This window comes from Drosophila navojoa, chromosome X, assembly GCF_054131105.1.
Source record: "Drosophila navojoa isolate 15081-1374.11 chromosome X, UAZ_NAV_1.0, whole genome shotgun sequence".
Lineage (NCBI taxonomy): Eukaryota > Metazoa > Arthropoda > Insecta > Diptera > Drosophilidae > Drosophila > Drosophila navojoa.
This window is the reverse complement of record NC_142895.1, coordinates 9,908,288-9,930,017: the sequence shown is the minus strand read 5'-3', so window position 1 is coordinate 9,930,017 and position 21,730 is coordinate 9,908,288. Positions and strand designations below refer to the sequence as shown.

General features: G+C 42.4%; 6 protein-coding genes across 7 annotated transcripts; 4 read left to right on the top strand and 2 right to left on the bottom strand.

Moving 5' to 3' along the window:
• Positions 1-216: 216 nt before the first annotated feature.
• On the top strand, positions 217-4,694 carry LOC108655806 (putative phosphatase phospho2). The gene is made up of 2 exons (XM_030386307.2): positions 217-1,156; positions 4,287-4,694. The coding sequence occupies exon 1, from the start codon at positions 336-338 to the stop codon at positions 1,134-1,136; it is 801 nt and encodes a 266-aa protein (XP_030242167.1). The 5' UTR covers positions 217-335; the 3' UTR covers positions 1,137-1,156; positions 4,287-4,694.
• Positions 1,699-16,094, bottom strand: e(y)3 (PHD finger protein enhancer of yellow 3). The gene is made up of 12 exons (XM_089264375.1): positions 15,436-16,094; positions 9,360-12,269; positions 7,500-8,844; positions 7,106-7,416; positions 5,805-5,902; positions 5,582-5,737; positions 5,053-5,502; positions 4,713-4,988; positions 4,296-4,536; positions 3,964-4,207; positions 3,709-3,897; positions 1,699-3,643 (listed from the first exon to the last, which is right to left on the bottom strand). The coding sequence occupies exons 2-12, from the start codon at positions 12,225-12,227 to the stop codon at positions 2,925-2,927; spliced, it is 6,897 nt and encodes a 2,298-aa protein (XP_089120501.1). The 5' UTR covers positions 12,228-12,269; positions 15,436-16,094; the 3' UTR covers positions 1,699-2,924.
• LOC149090590 (uncharacterized) lies at positions 13,062-14,271 on the top strand. Its single transcript, XM_089264391.1, has one exon. The coding sequence runs from the start codon at positions 13,133-13,135 to the stop codon at positions 13,886-13,888; it is 756 nt and encodes a 251-aa protein (XP_089120517.1). The 5' UTR covers positions 13,062-13,132; the 3' UTR covers positions 13,889-14,271.
• A 398-nt stretch (positions 16,095-16,492) lies between the features above and the next one.
• Positions 16,493-19,511, top strand: LOC108655800 (pyridoxal phosphate phosphatase PHOSPHO2). The gene has a single exon (XM_018107623.3). It carries the CDS (start codon positions 16,537-16,539, stop codon positions 17,623-17,625), a length of 1,089 nt encoding a protein of 362 aa, XP_017963112.1. The 5' UTR covers positions 16,493-16,536; the 3' UTR covers positions 17,626-19,511.
• Positions 18,157-19,978, bottom strand: Rcd-1 (Required for cell differentiation 1). Its single transcript, XM_030386301.2, has 4 exons — positions 19,884-19,978; positions 19,025-19,594; positions 18,857-18,948; positions 18,157-18,794 (listed from the first exon to the last, which is right to left on the bottom strand). Exons 1-4 carry the CDS (start codon positions 19,953-19,955, stop codon positions 18,608-18,610), a joined length of 921 nt encoding a protein of 306 aa, XP_030242161.1. The 5' UTR covers positions 19,956-19,978; the 3' UTR covers positions 18,157-18,607.
• A 403-nt stretch (positions 19,979-20,381) lies between these two features.
• Positions 20,382-21,512, top strand: Sec61gamma (Sec61 gamma subunit). Of its 2 annotated transcripts, none has more exons than XM_089264393.1 (2): positions 20,382-20,542; positions 20,973-21,512. In XM_089264393.1, the coding sequence occupies exon 2, from the start codon at positions 21,003-21,005 to the stop codon at positions 21,207-21,209; it is 207 nt and encodes a 68-aa protein (XP_089120519.1). In that variant the 5' UTR covers positions 20,382-20,542; positions 20,973-21,002; the 3' UTR covers positions 21,210-21,512. The 2 variants fall into 2 exon arrangements, with proteins under 2 accessions (XP_089120519.1, XP_089120518.1); XM_089264392.1 differs by having other exon boundaries at positions 20,427-20,447.
• Positions 21,513-21,730: the final 218 nt, after the last annotated feature.

The window sequence follows — 21,730 nt, the reverse complement described above, 5'->3', positions numbered from 1 at the left end:
AAATATATTGTTGGCTTTATATATACATACATACATGTATAAATCAAATATGTATATATTAATTGCTTGCTGGAGGTGCATCAAATTTCATACATTCAATTTGTTTGCATTACCTGCATATTTGGACAGTGTTCGGGAGCATAGTTGTTGCCAAAGCGAGACACCAATAGCGTCAGACACAAGAATGAGCGAAACAGAACGTTGCACGGTACTCCTCTAAATTCTGTTGTGTTGTTGTTTGCCTTTAGCTTTGCTTTCATTTGCTCATTTTTATTTGATTTAAACTATTTATTTTGTTTAACAGATGCGAAATTTCAATAGATATATATACAAATATGCTATTTGGGTCTCTAGCACGTTTGCCATGTCTCTGGCGCCGCTTTGGCAGCCAGCGCAAGGATCGTGTGCTGGTTACTTTTGACTTCGACAAGACGATCATTGAGGAGGACTCGTATGTGGCGCTTTTTCGCTTGTTGTCACCCGAGAACCAGCACATGGGGCACCTTCAGACGCTAATCAGCGGCAGCCGTTGGCTGGAGTATTTAGAACATTTGCTGCGGCTGTTGCAGAGGGAGCAGAATCTGTCGTCAGCACAAATCGCGCAATCTATACGAAAACTGAAGCCGATGCCAGGAATATTGCATCTGCTGCGTCGCCTGGAACAGTGTGAAGCCGTGGATCTGTGCATCTTGAGTGACGCGAATAGTTTCTTCATCAAGGAGTGGCTGGCAGCGCACGGTCTAGAGTGCAGCTTCCAAGCAGGCATCTATACAAACCCGGCCTGTGTGATGCCTGAGAGTCAGCATCTAGTTGTGGTGCCATACGAGCACCAGACGCACTGCGACTACTGTCCGGAGAACCTGTGTAAAGGTGGCGTCATGGACATGCTCATTGGGTCTCAGAGCAAGGGCGACAAACTATACGGTAGCTTCATTTACGTCGGCGACAGTTGCAACGATCTGTGTGCTATACGTCGTTTGGGTACGGCGGATACAGCGTGCATACGGTGCGGCGAGGAGCTGCACGAGAAACTTCCGGCGTATCGCAAAGAGCTCAACTGCCAGGTGATTCACTGGTGGGATGGCCATGACCTGGAGAACCAGCTCCTGGCCAAGCACCGGCAGTTGCATTGGTAAATGGAGAGAAATTCTTGTTGGTAAGGCAAAATTATTAATGCTGCTGTTTTATTCGACTTATAATATGTTTTGTATGCATACATGTATATATATATATATAGATATATATATACATATATATTATTTATATATATATATATACGTGTAAGTGTATAACTATGTATTTGTATAGTAATTCACTTATTAGGGACTTATTGCATAAAATTCAATGGAAAATTAGATTTTGACCAAACTTTCTTTCGGTTCGTTTTTAAGTAGACGAAATTGCAATTTGCAATGCGTTACGTTACGCTACGTAACACGCCAACGTAAGCTATTTAAATGTTTGCCTGTTAGCGTTGCCACCACGTTTTGTTTTTCAATTGTGGTCGCTTAAATTCCTCTTTTACAGTTACTTAAATAATAATTCATTCTGTTGTTGCTTGTGCTTAACTTCTTTCATTTTTTAAATATACGGGTATTTTGTTTGTTTGTATGTGTGTAGTGTGGGTGCACGTTAGCATAAATTACATGTATAATACAATCTTAGGCCTAATTAAATAGTAAATTGTGGTTGTCAAACAAAAAAAAAAAAAACCTTTATATATATGTGCATATGTAAGAAGACACTACTTATATGTACACACATACACTGCTGTATATGTATACATGCACTCACACATGCATACATATGCATAAGTATTCTGCACTTAACTAATTTACATGGCTAACTTACAGTTTAGACAAAAATAGTATTTTAGAATTACGTACATACATACAAAATTTAAACAAACCAATAAAAAAATGAAGTTTCGGCCCAATTCATTTATTACATATTTGTTATTGTTTTTCATTTATTTTAGTTTTCGTTAAACTTATTTAGTTGTATAGTACAAGTTTTTAGGCTAACGACGTACATAGAGACATAATTGTTGTTTTCCTTTTGTTATTTTTGCTTTGATAGATGCATCTCTATATCTATATATAAATATAAATATATATATTTGCATATTTCACCAAACACAAATTATTTAAAAAAAATACACATTACCCGTTGTCCTAACGGTAAAGGCTGCTGTGTGTGTGTGATGAATGAGGAACAGAGAGAATGAGAGCGAGAGACGCTAAAATAAAAGTATTTGCAATGGTAAATACGATGCACGCAGTGTTGGAAAATTATTGATCGCTGCACAGTGAGTCAAAATTGTGCCTAACGAATTTTAAAATTAATAATAAAATACAATTAACTAAAATGCAGCTAATTAATATGTGCAGTAGGTGTATTGGATTTGTGGTGGTGTATGTGTGTGTATTTCGACTTATTGGCTAATTTAAACAAAACTCAACTTAGGCATAAACATACAATTGATCTTGATCATTTTTCTTGTCATGTGTGTGTGTATGTATGTGTATATGTATGTGTATATATATGTGTGTACATAACAATATTTCTTCACTTTTTGCTTAAGTAACATAATTGTGGGCATATTTAAATCAACTTATATTTATGAATATATAAAAACAATTAAAAATAAAACAAAAAAAAATTAATTAATTTATATATATATATATATTGTGTAATATAAACATACGCCCGCAGACATGTACAAAAATTAGCTTATTATTTTTTGTTTAATACTATGCACGTGTGTGTGGGGGTGTGTGGCGGGAGGAGCTGGATTAGGAAGGGTTTGGCGGAGGTGGTGGCGACGGTGGCGGAGGTGGGTGGGTCGAGTGATCTCTGCTGCGACCCGCGCTTTACTACAAGTCCGTTAAAGTGCGCTTGGCACAATAACGTATGACCCCCACTCAGGCAACAACCGGAGGTGGAGCTATACCAATTGTTGTTGTTGTTGTTGTCGTCGTGGCTGCTGCTGCTGCTGCTTGTGCTGATGCTGTAGTTGTAGCTGTTGCTGTTGTTGCTGCTGCTGCTGCTGCTGCGACTGAGTTGGAGTTGTTGCTGTTGCTGGCGGGCGTTGTTGTTATAATTGTTGCTGCTGTTGCTTCCTCATTGCTGTTGCTATGCATTGTCGCCATATCGTGGCTTCTATGCAGCAACAACTGTTGCTGCGGTGGCATGCGTTGCCTGCCAGCAGCATTAGCCTCCAGCTGGTTGCTATTACTATTATTATTATTGTTGTTGCTGCTGCTGTTAGTGCTACTATTGCTGGGGCTCAGCGCCACAGCGGTTGCCGCCTCCATGGTTGCAGCGCCACCATTCGACTGCAATTGCAGCTGCAACTGCTCACAATTGGTGCTGCTGCTGCTGTTGGGCGTCGTTATCCTTTTGGTGGGCTTGGCGCGTGCGCAGGGCACGCAGAGCATGCCGTAATGTTCGCGCAAATTGGTGATGTGATCGATGCGATACTCGTTCAGCCATTTAACCTTTTTGTGTTTAACGGCGGGCTTTGTTTGGCTGCCATTGCCACTGGGTGACAACAAATCGGGCTGCTGCCCTTGAGGCAGTCCCTCGGGCCGTGTGGCGCCACAGCGCATACAAATCGAACAGCGTTCACAGCTCCATCGACCTAAAGTAGAATAGTTAGCCAAATTAGTATTCATACACTGCATAAATCAAAAATTTCAAACTTACCCTCGGGCACCGTCTTAATACCCAGGCAGTAAATGTGATAGCCACGATCGCACTGCTCACAGTAGAGCATCTTCCCGGGCTGTTGGCTGCTGCGGCACTTGATGCAGCACTTGCATTCGGCGCATTGCCAATTGTAGTTGCGCACTCGTCCGACCATTCGCTGCGGCATCTCAATGCAGCTAGGATGCACTGATGATGAATGGCAAAAGTTCGAATCAGATTGAATTCACTTTCCAATATCAATATAAATCTTACCTTTGCGGCGGCAGCTGTAGCAGCGTATAAATGCCTCGGGCATATTTCGTGCATTCCGATGCTGACTGCGCTGGCAGACGCCGCAGTTGTGCGATGACAATCGTGCCTCCTTCTCGCGCTGCTTTAACATCTCCGCTTCGCTGGCGGTGTTTATGGAACTGTTGTTGCTGCTGCAACTGCTGCAGCGGCTGCTGTAACTGCTGGCGCTGCTGCTGCAGCTGCTGTCGCTGTCCGCCTCGCTGTCCTGTTGGTACAACAATTCAAATGTGCATTAGTTATAAATTATATATACATATATGTATACATATTTGTATGTTTGTCAGTTTACTTACAGATTCGCTACTACTGGAGCCACTGCTGCTGCTGCTGCTTGCGCTGGCATAGCAGAGGCTGCTGGATTTGGCCGGATCATTGCTGCGCTGCTGACGCGAACGATGGCTGCGCCGCACCGAAGCCATCTGTAGCTTGCTTTGCGACGCTTTCACACTGTCCTGCAGCAGCTGTTGCTCATCCTGCTCCTGCTCGCCTCGCTGTTTTTGCGGCAACTCCAGGACAGTATTCAGGGGATAAGCTCTGCACATGAAAGGAAAACTTAATTAGTTCCTGATTTGCATTTATTTAAACTAAATTAGTATGGCCTATAGAATATTTATTCCGATATATCCTCTTGTTAAATAATAAACTATTCACCTAAAATTTCTCAAATAAAAAAATTAAAAATAAAAATCAAATATTCTCCTAATTCTTACCTTAGTTCCGCGGGTGTTAGCTTTCGATAGCTGGACGTAAATTGGCCTGGCACCAGGGCCAGTGGATAGGCATGATCGGGCTGTTGAAACGCTTCATCGTAGGCACGCGGACCGAGCAGTTGCGGCGGCGTCGGCATATTCTCTGCCTGCGCTGCGGCAAGCACGGCATCCGTAATAGACCGATGCAACGCAGTGGAGCTGGCTGCTGAGTGCTGCACGGGAAAATTCATAGTGAACGTTTGCAGATCCAAACAGGCGACACGCTCCTCCTTCCGCCTGCAACAAACAAATTAGTTGAAATTCACTCAAGTTCCATCCAACAAAAAGTATCCGGACTTACGTTTTATTAAAGTACACATTCCATTTGCTGGCCGAGAGCATTGCGCGATCGCGTGCCTGCAGGCCACGCCCAGTGCCAACGGTGAGGCCGAGCGCCTTCTGCTTGGCCTCGATTTCGCGCAGATGCTTTTGCCTAATATACTCTTTGTACTCCTCGTACTTGTCATAGAAATCGGCATACATAATGTCCAATATATCGGATGCCCAGACGGCCGTAATGCCGAGATCGCACATCTTCTCGCTGACCAGACCCTTCTCCTGAAGCCAATTGCGCTCCTCCATATCGACAGCGCGTCGCGGCAAATCGGGATATTTACGCTTAAAGCTCGTGATGCCCAGGTAGAGAGCGACCTGCTCCTGGATCATGAACGTGTCACGATTCTTAGACGGGCAACAGCCCTTGGGTGGGGGCCAGTCATATTCCGCAATGCTCGACGCATTGAATTCCGTGCTGCAAGCGAGGCACAGAGAAGGATTATGAATGAGAATGAACATTTACGAGTTGTAAATTCAAATTTAAGTTAACTTACTCTTCAGCCACACAAATTTCCATCTTCTTCTTCTTGGGTCGCTTAAGCGCCGAGCCGATTATCGCATCCACCGATTGGCCCTGGTTGGAGTCCATTAGGCTAACGTTGCTCAGCATAGACGATTGCGACTCCTCGTTGTTAAGGAAGTCCGGTTGTCTGCATGAAGATTAGTAGATTAGTTAATGAGCAAAGAGGGGATCACACTTGCAGAGGGGAAACTTACTTTTGTGGCGTCAGTGGAGGCTCCATGCTCGTTACCGATTGATTACTGTTATTTAGATCAGCACTCATGCGTGTGTCCTCTTCAAAGACCTGTGGCGACTGCAAAAACATAAGATAAACCCAACAGCAACGATTAACGCTAAGAAGCATTGTTATTTCTTAAAATTAAATTTGACTAATTTATTATTTTATTTTTATTGTATTTAATTTTATTTTCAATTTTTTGTATTTCATATTGTTTTATTTATTTTATTTTTATTTTTTATTTTTTAAATGGATTTTGTTTGTTGCGCTGCCGGCAGCGCTAGCGCCAGCGCCAACGTGAGAGAGCAACGCAAGAGAGCGTTTCGCTGCGCTGTTTGTGTGTTTGTGTAACAGTGTTGCCAGCATACAGAAAAATATGTATGAAAAAAAAAAAAAACAGTGTCTGCATGGGGAAGCGCACATGCTAAGCTTGCTCTCACTCTCTCTCTCGCTCTTGCCCTCTTCGCGACGCAGCAGGTGTGGTGAAGTTTGCCTCACTTGCCGCTCAGCCCAAAGCATTGCTACACCAATCGAAAGCAAGAGCGAATAAAAAACCAAAAGAGAGAGAAAAATAACAACAATTTGCAGCTGATTAAAATCACAGGTGAAGAGACGAAGGCTGCTGTTGCATCGCTGCTAACTTCGGTCGCGTGCTGCTCTTGTTGTTGTTGTATTTACTATTGTTATTGTTGCAATCGTATGCAATTTTGGTAGCAGTTAGCAATGAATACAGCGCGCGCGCGCCTTTGATTTTAATTACGACATAGAACACTGTTTGTGTGGGTATGTGTGTGTGTATATATATGTGTACATATATAAATATATATGAGTGTATGTGGGTGTGCATAGTCTTGTCTATTGATGTGTGAGTACGCTTTACGTAATAAAACATAAACAAGTTGCATTCAAATGAAATATATAGCATGAAGAATAGTAAAGCAAACTAGAGAAATATGTATATACAAATATGCATAGATATAGATATATGTACATATATAGGGGCATACCCATACATAGACACAGAAAGAGACAACGCGCATCCTTTGAATAAATCATTATCATAGCTTATGGCATACACTGAATTCGCAATACCCTTTAAATAATAAATATTCTAATGATTTTTACAATTTGGACCTTTAAAATGGCTCTTAAGTTGACCAATCCAATTGGGGCATTAATAATAAGTTTCCCAATTTATATTTCCCCAATATTATTTAGTCAAATTGAGTTTTAATAATGCCTTTCCATCCTTCATCCAACATTTCCCCTTACACTTACCGGACTAAAGAAGCCCTTGAGTCGTTCCGGATCCGGCTGATGCTTAAGTCCGCCCACGCAGCGCGGCCGACTAAGGGCAATGGCTTTGGCAACGGCGCTGGCGCCGCGACTCATGCGCGGGACTCGCGGCTGCGCGTTGTTCGCATTATTTCGATTGGCCGAGTTGCCGCCACTGTTGCTGCGCGCTGATCCGCCGCCTCTGCCGCGTCCACGTCCGCGGCCGCGCGTTGGTGTCGCTGGCGCTGCTGGTACTGCTGCCGCTGGATTGGTGCCGAAGGCGCTCAAAGGATTGCACAACGTGGAGGACTCATCTAGGGAGAGAAAGAGAAAGACATATATTTATATATGAATGAATGAAGACCGATTCAGTTCGGCCACATGGAAGCTCTCTTACCTCCAGAGTTATCCAATGCGCTGTAGTTGTCCTCATCGTGCGATTCATGCTGGCTGCCACTGCTGAGGCTGTTCGTGTTGCTGATGTTGCTGCTGTTGTTGTTATTGTTGTTGTTGCGCAGCTGCTGTGTGGCAGTTATCGAGGAGAAGTCGTTGGGCTGAAAGATCACATCCGGCAGCGGATCGGATGAGGATAATATGGTTGTTGGCGGCAACATGGAACAGTTGTTGCTGCCACCGCCGCTATTGCTGTTGCTACTATTCACAGCTGTGCCGGCGGCAATAGTTGCTGCTGCTGCCGTTGTTGTTGTTGTTGTCGCCATTGCGCTGCCATTGCTAGTGGACGAGGAGGACGAGCACATGGTTAGATCAATCTGAGCCGCCAGAGCATAAGCCATGCTATTATTGTTGCTCTTGCTGTTGCTGTCGTTGCTCAGCTCCGTTTCTCGGTCGAGGCGTGGCATCAGCCCAACTGCATAATCTGTTGTTGCTGCTGTTGTTGTTGTTGCCGCTGCTTCAGCCGCCGCCGCCGCCGCCACAGCAGCAGCTGCAGCTGCAGCAGCTACTGCGGCTTTGCTTTGACGCTTGCGGGTTGCTTTTGCTGGAGTTCCACTAGTTTCGGTTCCCGTTCCAGTTGCTGTTGCAGCTGCTGCTGTACTGCGTCGCGTGGCACGCAACAGTCGCTGCTTTCCGCAACGTCCCGGCGTTTCAATTGCTGACAGTCGTTGCTGCGGCTCCTGATGATCCTGCTCCTGCTGCATGGCATCCAATTCCTCCGTCTCATGCAACTGCTGCTGCTGCACCTTCAAGCTATGATTCAGCTCCGAGGCAACCATATCGATGGCCAGTCGCTTGTGCAACAGCTGCACGCGCCGCGACTTGCTGCTGGACTCCATCAGCTCAGCTGCGGCTGCGACTGCTGCTTTCGCTGGCGTCAATTCGTTGGCATTGCGCTTGGGTCTGCCGCGACGCTTGCCAGTGCCGCCAGGCGTGGGCTGTGGTGACGATAGATGCTTGCAACAGGCCGCAGTTGCCACAAGGAAATCCTGCGCCAGCTGCAGACTGCCATTGCTGTGGGCATGGTCGCTCACTGTTGGTGTCGCTGGCAGCGGCAACTGTTGCTGCGGCTCCTCAAGCTCCGTATTCAGTATGCGCTCGTGCTTCTGCTTTCGACTGCGATGCGTTGGCTGTTGCTGCTGATGCTCGGGTGTTGTTGTTGTTGCTGCTGTCGTTGCCGCTGCTGCTATTGGGCTGACAGCAACTGTTGCTGCTGTGTCATTGCTGCAGTTGTGCGTCTGTTGATCATTTTCATTGTTGTCCAGGCGCCGCTGTTTATTCGGCGGCAACTAAAAATCACAAACATAAACGATAAGAAATCGATTACTCAAATTGTTTACAAACTTATAAACCAGTTCGTGAGTGGTTCAGTTCATGAACCACATGCAATAAAGAATTTAAATACTCGAACTATATTAATAAAACAAATCGATACTTATCGATATTGAGCAAATTTTACAGATATAAATTCTGTAATAAATCAAATTAAATTGTTTGAATTTTATTTCAGATAAAACTCAATCGATATATTATCGATGTTGCTTAAATTATTGAATTGATAATTTAATAAGAATTAAACTTTGTATAATTTTTGAATCACTACTGATTGGATTATATCGATTGCGATATTCGCATTCTTCGATAAGTAGGTAAATAGAGTTATAATGCTTTGGTCTGCAACCTCATCCATCAATATGTCTGTGGAACCTCAAATGTTGCCGTCTAAATATTACACGCGTTTGCGCTAAGCAGCCCCACACATACAAACATAGATATATGTTTTTTTCTTTTATAGATCACTTACGCCACTGGGAGATTCTGCATCTGTCTGTAGGTGTTGCTGATGCTGTTGCTGTCGCTTCAAATGATTCTCATTGTTGTTGAGTTGCTGCTGCTGCTGCTGTTGCTGTTGATTGTCGGGCTTATGATTTGGATTCAGATTAAGATTTAGATTCAAATGGTTCAGATGATTGCTTAGTTGCTGCTGTTGCTGATGCTGTGGCGGCGGTGTTGGCGATGGCGGCGTCTGCTCCGTCTCGTAGGCACTTTGCATATAGGAGGGCGTCAATTGCGGATGTGGGCTGCCCTCGGGCGTGTCCAATATCTCAATCGAATCGATTATCGGCTCTGCTCCGCGAGCAATAGTTGCTGCTGCAGCAGCATTTGCTGCTGCTGCTGTTGTTGTTGTTGTTACTGCTGCTCCATTCGCCATTAGACGCTCCGTTAGCTGTGGATATTTTGCAGCAGATGTTGAATTGTTGCCGCTGTTGCTGCTGTTGCTGAAGCTCTTCGGCGGCGCTGTTAGCTGGCTGAGCAATATATTGGAGTTGGGTGAGGCGGGATTGCTGCTGCCAGTGCTCTTGTTGTTGTTGTTGTTGCTGCTGCTATTGTTGTTGGGGGTGGTGATTGCTTCCTGCATCTGCAAACACTCGAGCAGCAGGCGATTCTGTGGTCTGCTAACAGCTGTTGCTGTCGCATAGCTGTTGCCCTGAGTAGTGCTGCTGCTGCTGCTGTTGTTGACATGCGCCGGCGAGGAGCCTGGCGAAGGCGATGAAGTCAAATCAACCATATCCACAATATTATGTTGTTGTTGCTGTTTCGTTAGTTGCAATTGCTGTTGCTGTTGCTGCGGCACAATGCCATTGCTGCTGTGCGCTGGTGGCAAATTGTGAAACATTTTTGGATCATGCTCCTTGGACAACGCATCATCAATGTCCATATCGTCAGAATTGCGACGCAGCTCGTCCGTTTCGCCATCAGCAACAGTTGCTGCCGCCGCTACTGCTGCAGCAGCTGTTGTGTTGCTATCGCCGCCATTGGTGAGCGTTAGCTTGGAAGTTAGCACCTTCTCTTCGAGCACAGCGCGCACCTTGTGCTTGGGCGAGCAAAGATTCTTGATGGTCAGCTTGAGCAGAGGCTGTTGCTGCTGCTGCTGCTGTTCGTTGCTGCTGTTGCCCGTCTTAATGGTGAGCTTGGGCACCAACTGTTGCTGTTGCTGCTGCTGTTCATCATCGTCGAGCTCAATGGACTTGGTCTTGATTGTTAGCTTGGGTATTGATTGAGCATTCTTTGCATCATGCGTCATGATCACCGTGTGCTGCGGCAACTGTTGCTGCTGCTGCAGCAGTTGCTCCTGGTTACCCGTTTTAATGGTTAGCTTTGGTATTTGTTGTTGTTGCTGCTGCGGGTGCGAGTGCGCGTGCTGGTGCGGGTGAGAGGGCTGTTGCTGTTCCTCGCTACTAATGCAGCTGCTGCCCGCATGCGTTGTCTTGATCATCAGCTTAGGCACTGTGGGCTGCTGCTGCTGCTGCAGTTGCTCGCTGGCCGAAGAAAAGGAGCTGGCAGATGAGCTGGACGCAGACGCCGGGGATAGACTGCAGCTGAGAAGCTGCGTTTCGCTGCCGCCATTGCCCTCCAATTTGGTGGTCTTGATGGTTAGCTTGGGCAGTGCACCGCCGCCAGCAGCAGCAGCAGCAACGGCAGCAGCAATTGCATTCACCGAATTCAGCGGGCTGTGACAATTGCTGGACTCCACAGCGGCGGCGGCAGCGGCAGCGGCAGCAGCAGCAGCAACTGATGCATCGGGCATCTTAATAATGAGCTTCGGCACCACGCTACTGTCCCGTTCCTCGTTGGCGGCTCGTATTGTTAACTTGGGCACGATGTGCGGCAGCTGCTCCTCGTCGGCGCACGAGGATGAGGAGCAGGACGAGGATGCATCTGAATTGTTGGACACATTATCTGGTGCTTTGATTGGCCTAATTGTTAGCTTAGGCACAGTGCCCTGCTGTCCCATTGCATTCGTTGCTGTTGTTGCTGCTGCGGCTGCAGCAGTTGTTGCTGCTGCTGTTGGCAGCTGTGTGGGCAATTGTATGCGCAGCGGCTCGACGCGTCGCTCATCGTTGCCCGCCTGAGATTCGCTTGTGCTGCTGCTGCCGTGCTTGGAGAGCTTAAGTATCAGCTTATGACTACTGCCGCCGCTGCTGCTGTTGTTGTTGCTGCTGCTATTATTCTCCTCGCCATTCACATCTAAAGCTGTGGCAGCCATTGTTGTTGTTGCTGCTGCTGCGGCTGCTGCTGCCGTTGGTCCACTGCTGTTGTTGCTGCTGCTACTGGGGCTATATGGCAGCTGCGCATCGTCGCGCAGTCTGTGCTGCGGCGGCGATGCTGTGGTGCTGGTTATTTGACCCACCAACTGATGCTGTTCCTGCAGCGCTTGCTGCTGCTGCTGCTGTTGATGTTGTTGCTGCTGATGATGATGATGATGTTGCTGCTGTTGTTGGCGCTGCGTTGCTGCTGCTGTCGACACATTCAATTGTTGTTGGTGCTGCTGCGACGATGTAGAGCTAACTACCTGCTGCTCCTCTTCGTCCAACTGTTGCTGCTGTTGCTGGATGATAATGATGCTGCTGCTGCTACTACTACTGTTACTGGTTGTTGCTGTGGCTGCTGCTGTCGTCGTTATGGCGGACTTGCAGTTCGTCGAGCCAACACTCGAATTCGAATTGGAACATGAACGTGGACTGACGCTGGCACTGGAGCTGGAGCTGGCGCTGTTAATGTTGCTGTTGCTGCTCGTGGAGCTGTTGCTGGAGCAGAGGGGTGTTGCTGCCAGGCTAACTGAAGATGATGTTGCTGCTACCTGTACCTGTTGCTGGCGTAAATCATTCATTGCTTTATTCCTTTATCCGCACCAAAAGCAATTTCCTTTTGCCTAAAAAAAAATGTGCAAAGAAAATTACAAACTTTAGTATGAAGTTAATTAAAGCCTTATGAATAAATAAAGAAATATAAGAGATGCGTTCAATCAGTTTCCTTCTGGGCGCTAAATTTATCAATACTTGCACACATTCACAACAATTAGTCGATTTTAAATATTTCATGAAAATTACTTTCAATGATTACAGTCAAATGTAAACGAATTTAGATTTTTGCAAATGTATATTTTTATACATATATATTATTTATGTCACTAACTTTTGCATGATATTCTTTACAAGTGATGCCAGATCGACACAACAATTTCTGATCCAGTTATGGATATCCAACAAAACTTATCACAGCAATAAAAACTGCACCAACGCTAGAGATGTGCAATGCAACCAAAAACGACTATTGACTAAAGATGGGAAACTAAACTAAATAAACACGAATTGCACGAATTCCTTCAACCAACAGAGATATGGAGAGAGAGAGAGGAAGAGGGATAGAGACAATAAGGCAAAAAATCTGGCCTTATTTATATATATTATTACAAAATAAAAATACATATGAAAATATCTACTGAAAAATATCGATGAATATAATCAATTACTAAAACTTTATTTGAATCTGATTAGCCTTTGAAAAATTGTTCCGTTATTTTCAATTTTTATTTATTTATTTTTTGATGTAAAGTATATCGAATAAATTAAATCAAACTCTGACCCTGGTCGTTGCCATTAGATCAAAATTAGTTTAAGTTATATGAAAAAAAAAACTAAAAAAAAAGAAATTATTATTTTTGTTTTTAAATCCAAGTCAGGCGATTTTTGTCTTTTTGAGAGACTTTTTTGGTTTGCAGAAAATTTTATTTTGATGTTGCTGCAGTCGATAATTGCACCACTTTGGCAGCCAGTAAAAAACCAATTGGGTCTATTCCGTGCATTGGCAACTGGTGGTCGGATTCCGGGCACAAATCTAATATTGATGCCAGTCGCTGCCGGTAAATGTCGCTTTGGATTTATCGAACATTTTATGATGGCATTAGCTGGCGCTTGGCTCCTGTTTCGTGTCATCTACCGTGAGCTGAAGGATGTGAAACCAGCGAAAAGACAACAACAACAGCCATATTGCGTTTCTTGCATTCCATGGAATGAAAACGATACGGATACGGATACGGAAACAGAAACGGAAATGACAATAACAACGACCACGACAGCAACAACAATTACAACAACGACTACGGCAGACAATGGCACATCCAGCTCAACGGATGATACTTCCAACCAGACGGATGAGGAAACAGTCGATGGTCAGTTGATGATCGATACGGAAGGAATGCTGGGTGACGGTACGGAAGCGATATTCTATTGGGGAACTCATCAACTGCATAAGCCAGAACCGATATTTCGATTTACACGATTACAGTTGGAGAAAATGTTGCGTATGGATCAGGATGAAAGCGATGATAGTAATGATTACGAAGACGAAGATTCTGATGATGATATTATTCAAGATAGCGACGACAAGGTTGATGATAGTCAGAGCAATAGCAATAAGGATAAGGAGGATACAAATTTAAATAGCTATGAAAACATCAATGAAATGCAAGCAAATGTTCGATATCAATAACTCCAGCTGCAGCCAGCAAAGATCAAGAGCAAGGCGCCGTTAGCAGCAAGTTGTCTACATATGTATGTGTCGTCGTCATGAAGATTATGATGTGTATATGTCTATGCGTTCGTCTCACATTCCGCGCATTCCATTAAAAGGAGGTATATGGTTTCAGAATAGGGAGAAGTAATAACAGTAATAGTAATAATAATCATAATATTGATAGTAAGCGCATTTGTGTACCAGGACAGGAGAACGAACTACGCTGAAAGATAAACACATGCATGCGAATAAACACTCAGACATACATATATAGACAACAACATGCAGTACGCAACAATAGCAGAGCACAAAATTTGTTGATATTTAACACATATTTCGATCAGTTTTTTTTTTTTTTTTATTTATATGCTATTATTTAAGTAATTGTAATTAATAAATAATGCGTATACCGAAACTATACCATTTACTTTCACTCCATCTCTTTTCTGCTCCCCCTCTCTTAGTTTTAAGTGTGTATGCACGTCTGTGCGTTGCACCGTTACTTCAAAGTACCGCCTCTGTGATTGGCCATTAAATATACAATTTACATCAACTAGCGGCAATTAGTACAAGTACTAATACGCACACATATTCGCGAGTGTATATGTATTGTTTTGTTTTCATTCTACACTTGCAATCTCGCTATTCACGTCAAGTAACAGTAACTTAAGAATCACACACAGAGAGTCGCCGGTAACCAAACATAGGAGCAAAAAATAAACGCATTTTGCTTATTGTTTGTTATTTATAGAAATAACACCAAGAGAGCGAAAATTTGTCGATGGAATTAAGGTAGTGCATAAAGTTTTTAATTTTATTATGAAATTTGTTCCTCGAAAATGCCGCGTAAACAGTAGCGTAATGAGACGCTGAAAAAACAGCAACAACAACATCGACAGCAAAAATAACACCAACGTTGTTAATAATACGCTGCGTAAGCGTGGAAACATGCGCGGCACACAGCTGTCTGTCGCGAGCAGCAGAAATTGAGAAAACCGCGCCACATTGGTACGCACTACTACAACAACTGGCAGCGGCTGCGACGTGGTGTATGTGTTGGCAACACTGTTAAATTCACCAGGGTCCGAGACAGAAATTCAACACAGCACGGTACACACACATTGGAACCGATACCAACATGAGAGGCAATCGCCCGTGCCGCTGCATGGAGAAAATACATACATACTCGTGCACAATGTACATACACACACATGCACAAATACACGTTCTTTTATACATGCATCTACATCACTGACCCCCGCGCAACTGACTACACGGCGCCTATGCAACAACAAAAAAGAACAGCGTCAGAGCCAACAACAAATCCGAGCGCAACGCGCCTAAGGCAATGCAAAAAAAAACCCAAAATGAAATAAAACTAGCAAAAATGAGTGAAAATGAGAGAGAGATAGAGGGAGAGAAAAAACACAAAAAAAAACTGCTACTTAGTAAAAGACGCCGAAAACTGATCCAACAACAACAGCAGGCAGCCTGGCTGGCTGGCAGGCAGGCAATAAACTCACCATGCGGCAAAACGTCAGACAAAAGAAGATGGAGTAGAAGTTGAGCGCCTTCTCTTTGCATGCAATTCGCGTGTATATTGGTGTGCGCGTGTCTTTGTCGATGTGTGTTAAGACATGGAACATGTTTTGTTTTTATTTGCACAATTTGTAAACATTTCGTTGCACTTTTTCGTTATATTTATTTAATATACAAAAAAAACATTGTCGTACACATTGATGAGACTGTAGTCGGTACAAATTACCCGTACTTGTACTCGTCTCGCACACAAACACACAGCACACACCGCACACAACCATACACACTATACACTACACACACATATAGTACACACGCACAGCACACTACACCAGCAAGCGCAGCGCTCGGTTGTCCCACTTTCCGTGTATTGGTTTCGTACACTTTTCCACGCACTTTTTAACGATTGAACAGCAGCAGACGACGACGCATAAATTTGTTATAAAAAAAATAGCGTTTATTGTTAACTGTTTCAACTGATCATACGAACATACGAAATTTTAATTCGGCGCGCACCTATCGTTTTAACAATTCATTATTAAATGTATGCTCTGCTCGCTGTCTGACAGTGTTTTTTCTTTTTCGCTTGGAATATAACACTACCGTACTCGTCACGACAAAATGGAAATGAAAATTTAGGGCTGCTAACTGAATATCGATACATCGATATTTTAATGCTACGAATTATATGCGATACTTTAGAATTTCTGTACTGCATATAAAATTGTTTTTGGAAATATAAATATAAATATACTTTTAAAAATCGTATACTTAAGTAAGGTAAAGTAGATCAAATATTTCGTTGAAGGAAGCGGAAACATAATGGATTAAGTATTTGGCATTGAATTGTTATCTGGTTAATTCGATAAATTATTTAGATCAATGAGATATAAAATGATTAAGTTCTGTTGGATTTATATTATATATAATTTCTATTTGATAAAAAACACTTCAAGTCTTTCGAAACTTTTAAATCGAATTATACAAACTGCTAAAGCTAAATGCTTATCGATAAAATTACAATTGAATTCAAACATCGAACAAGGGGCGCTTCACACCATCGCCGCCACCGCTTAAAGGTGGCCATGCCAGAAGCTTCCAATCGGATGGCAACGCCAACGCTAATAAAGCTACTGTCAAAGTTGCCCAAAGCTAAATCCGAAATACATACATACAGCGAAAGCAGAAGCAAAAGTCAAGCTGCTGGTGCTGCCCACCAGTGGGCTCTAAAAATCCCATTTAAGAGGCATCTATTGCATATTCATATGCAAAAGCCAGTCAACATGTCTACAGGAGCAGCAGCAGTATCAACTGTCTCAGCAGCATCTTGCGGACTGGGCAAGCAGCAGCGTCGTCGTTTGGCTGCCTTCGATTTTGATCATACAATTGTATCCCAGAATACGGATACAGTGGTACGCGACATGCTACCCAATGAATTGATAAGCTCAAAAGCACTCACCGATCTAATGGAAAGCGAATGCTGGACAGAGTATATGGCTGAGATATTTCGTTTGTTGCATGCGCAACAAGTCCAGGAGTCGCGCATTCGTGACGTTATACGCTGTATACCTGAGGTACCTGGATTCGTGCGTCTGATAAAGCACTTGCATAAGCGTCTCAACTTCGATTTGATCATCATTAGCGATTCAAATAGTGTTTTCATTGATGAGTGGCTGCGCGCCCACAATTTGTCTGATTGCTTCAAGGCCATCTTTACGAATCCCGCTCATTTCGATGAGCACGGCCAGCTTCAAGTACGCCCGCATCATCAGCAAACGGATTGCAAGTTGAGCGCCAGCAATTTGTGCAAGGGCCGTGTTTTGGAGCATTTTGTCATTGAGCAGGATCTGCGCTTCAATATACGATACGATCATGTATTTTACGTTGGGGACGGCAACAACGATATATGTCCCGTTTTGAGGCAACGCGCCTGCGACTTTGCCTGCGCCCGCCAGGGCTTTGCCATGGAGAGACATTTAATCAAGAATCGCAACAAATTGAAGTTGCGGGCCCAGTTGCTCATCTGGCGAAATGGTTTCGATCTGCTCGAGCAGATGTGCGCATTGCCTCAGCTTCAAGGACAGTCAATTGAATCTCATCCATTGGAAACAGAGATCGGCAGACGTGCATCAGCTGCAGCACCAGCTGCTCCTCCTGCTCCGCCGGAACAGTAAACATTTCTTTGGCATTAACAATACATACATATATACAACAAATAATCCGTATATATGTATGTGTAGACATATATACATTCGCATACATACATATAAATATCGATATAGATACAGGAGGGGCCTAAATAAACGAACAAAATCTGCTATAATCATGACAATTTCTTTGGACAGCCCTCGTATATGTATCTGTATGGAATCTATATGTATGTATATGTATTGATTGATTTTTGCCATCATTCTTTGTTGTGATCAATGTTTATATATATATATGATATATATATTTATATGTAACTATTTGTAGTTTAATGCACTTGAATATAAATGTAAAAGTTTTTTGTAATGTATTTTTGTGCTCGCAGCGATTTGCTTTAATTGTTGTATGTTGTAATTAATATGAAAGATATATATATATATATAGATATTTATATATATATATTGTTTGTATATATATGCATACATATGATAATCCCACACTAAAAGTCAAATAAATGCATTTTAAATGTTGCAACACAAAAAAAGACTTCGAGCTCGTTTTCTTACAATTAAACAGTTTATTAGCAGCAATTAATAATACATACATACATATATATAATATATATATACATATCTAAATTAGTTAGTTAAACTATAGCTAAATGACTTGTGAATTCAATGGATAGCTATAACATTTGCAAGCTTTATCATTGTTTATCTTTCATTTGTTGGTTTTGAAAACGTTCTAATTAGCTGTTCGCGGAGCTTAACAATGTATCAATTATATATATAGATCCACGGTATCCATGTGTGTTATATAGTATACATGTGAACATACATCAGTATTAGCATATATATTATATATATGTATATGGTTTAGTTAAAGCAATTTAGCTGCATGGGCCATATCCATATTCAACAAACTTTCTTAATCTAACAAAAATTAAGGTTGATAAACTAACATATTGGGAGACTGACTGCTGCTGTTCCTTCTGTTCTTGATACTGAATTAACTTCCCAATGGCGACATGCCAATCTGTCGCGGATCAGCTCCTGGCGGCTGTGCGGAATTTGGTTCCAAATTCTTGATGAGCATCTGCAGCCATTGTTTGGTGGACTTATCGTCTTGCAAACATTGAGTAAAAGTGCCGTCACGCAGCTGATCAGGCAGACATTGACCCAAGGCTTTGCGTGCGCTGAACAATTTAAGAAAATTAATAATAATAATCATATAGTTATAGATAATGTGCAGACAGACCGTGTATTGTCAGAGAGTCTCAAATAGCAGCGTACGACATGTTTCAAAAGGCGCGCACAGGGCTCCTTCGACAGTTGTATAACCATCTTGCCCTACACAGGATAGAGAGAGACAGAAATATATAGCATACATACATACAAACAGATAAATATATAGAGTTGGACTCACCAGCGTTATGGCTACATGAGAGAAACGTTCATAAGTCTGACAGATGTATGACAATCCCGATTCGTCTAACAAAATTTTCTGTATTATAAATGTGGCCACAGTCTTACTTAGCTCCGAGCCACTGTCCATGATGGTGAGACATAGTGGCACAATTTCGGTGGTTAACAAAAATGTAATCACCTCCTGTTCATCAGTCTTGACCAGAGCACCAATTACGCCCAAGCTCGTCAAACGAAGATACTCGAATGGACGCGTTTTCGATGTGGTCGATAGAAATGGATACAAATAAAGTGGGATTTGGGCTTGCAAAAAGGCGGTGCGCGTCTCCGGATGCGAGGCGACACATTGCAGCAATGCCAATGCATTGCAAACGCGATTCGATTGATGGGCTGTCAGAGTGGGAGGCGCTATCGATGGATATATATTGATGATCTCCTGCAATAGAGCACAAGCGGTGCCAAAACTATTCCAAAGCATCGGCGCCAAATCTGTTTCACGCTTCTTGCTTAGCTCCAGCAGCGCCGTTTCACGGGTATCCGGATGAGCCAGCTCGTTGATCCATTGATAAACCTAAAATATAAATTTACATATATATATTATTAAGTATAAAAATTTAAAAAAATATACATATACGTATTTATTACATTAATTTTGTTGCTATTTATACAAGCGTATTCAAATCATCAATCTGCATACAAACACACATTCATTGACATACAATATGCAGGCAATTATACATATATGCATTCACAACACATATGTATATGCATACACAATACATACACACCAACAATCCGTTTGTATGTATTGGTACATGCATACATACATATGTACAATTAATAAAGTTTAAAGTTGTTACCTTTTCTTGCTCCGTGGGCTGCTGCTGTTGCTGCTGCTGCGGATTCATGCAAGGGCTTGGCTGTGCGCTCATCCTTGTTTATTTTTTGTCTAAAAACAAGTAATATAATATTTGATAGAGCCACACGTTTTAAAAATAATTTCAGGTCTGATAAAATTAAAAATAACACAATTTAGCGCGCTCCAATTGTATCTTTTTTTGTTTTTTCTTATTTACCAACTTGGATCGCAGTAGCAATCGAATTGTATATGATAAAATGTTGCAACTATTTAAATTAACTGCTAATATTTATATTAGCACAAAATCGCCGAAAAATGCAAAATGCCGTACGAAAAAATAAAATGTCGGCCACAAAATTTTTGGTTTCCACAGCTGATTGGATGCTGCAGCGCTGCCACTATATTATTCCAAGTATCTGGCAACGACTAAACTCAAAGCAACACTGCGTTTTTTTTTGTTTGACATTTTGACGTGGACAACTGTCAAAACAAATTCGTTCGTAGCAGGCTTCACGAACTAGTTGAACAGTCGTCATTCGTGTGGAAATTTTCAAAGCAGACAGAGGTGTGTGAAAATTTTGAACAAAAATATATATTTCCTTTGTAACTTCAACGAGATATTCATTGAATTCGAATATTGAGTAAACATAAAAGAATTGTGTAAGCGTGAATGGTCATCTAATATAAAATTTAGACTACATTTATATCAACCCGTGTTGGTGTAATGGAACATTGCACTGCGTGGCACTGCTTACCGAAATGTCTGATTTCAATCAAAAGAACTGTTATAAAAAAATGAGAACAAACTATTTGGAAATTAATGAAAAATCATTTGGGAAAAGCAGCGACACGTGCAACAGAGTTCTATAGCGGTTTCATACAGCAACAAAAATTTCACCTCTGACGTCGCCAACGTCTTCGGCTGCCACGTCGTCAGCCTCGTCGTCGGCGTCGTGACGTTTACGATGTCATCGGGTTTCTTTTTGTTTTTGTGTGAAAGTGCCCTGGCCCACATTTATTTTACATGATATATACATATATCGTAACATCTTATATTAATAATTGTAATCCATTCTGAACACTCTTGCAGCTTCCCAAGTGTCGCACATTTAGCACTATCATGGATAAAGTTGTGAAATTTGCTGAGCCTGGTCGTGCCTTTGCCAAGGACTCCATTCGTTTGGTGAAACGCTGCACGAAACCCGATCGCAAGGAGTTCCAAAAGATCGCCATTGCCACAGCTATTGGCTTCTGCATCATGGGTTTCATTGGATTCTTTGTCAAGCTGATACACATTCCCATCAATAACATTATCGTTGGCTCGTAAGTGTTTGCGTCTGGAGAGTGAGAGGCGAGGGGCAATAGGAGAAGAGGATGGAGAACCCGGCTAGTAGCCCCAGAAGGAGATGAACAATAATAATCATCCATTTTACGTAGCATATATTCTTTCACTTTTAAACATATTTACTTTAATTTTTTTTTTCTGTATAGAATTGCATTCAACGAATGTCCACATAATGTTACAAAATTTTTCATGTATGTGAAATTTATTGCAATAATGTTAAAAATTCCATTCACAAACCATGAACGTTAGTTAATAAGCGTCAATAAAAAAATAAACGAAAAATTATGATCATTTTTCATTTCTGAGATTGGACTCCTTTGGTCAAAGTATTACAAGTGTACTTAAAATTCTATAAGTATATTGTTTCTTTTAAATGTTTTATGCTAATTTGGGCAATATTTTTAATATTTTGTTTCTGGAGGTCTTTTACTTTGTTATGAGAAAGTTGGATAAGTCAGCTTAATAGAAAATTCCCCTTTCTATTATTGAAACATAATATGTAC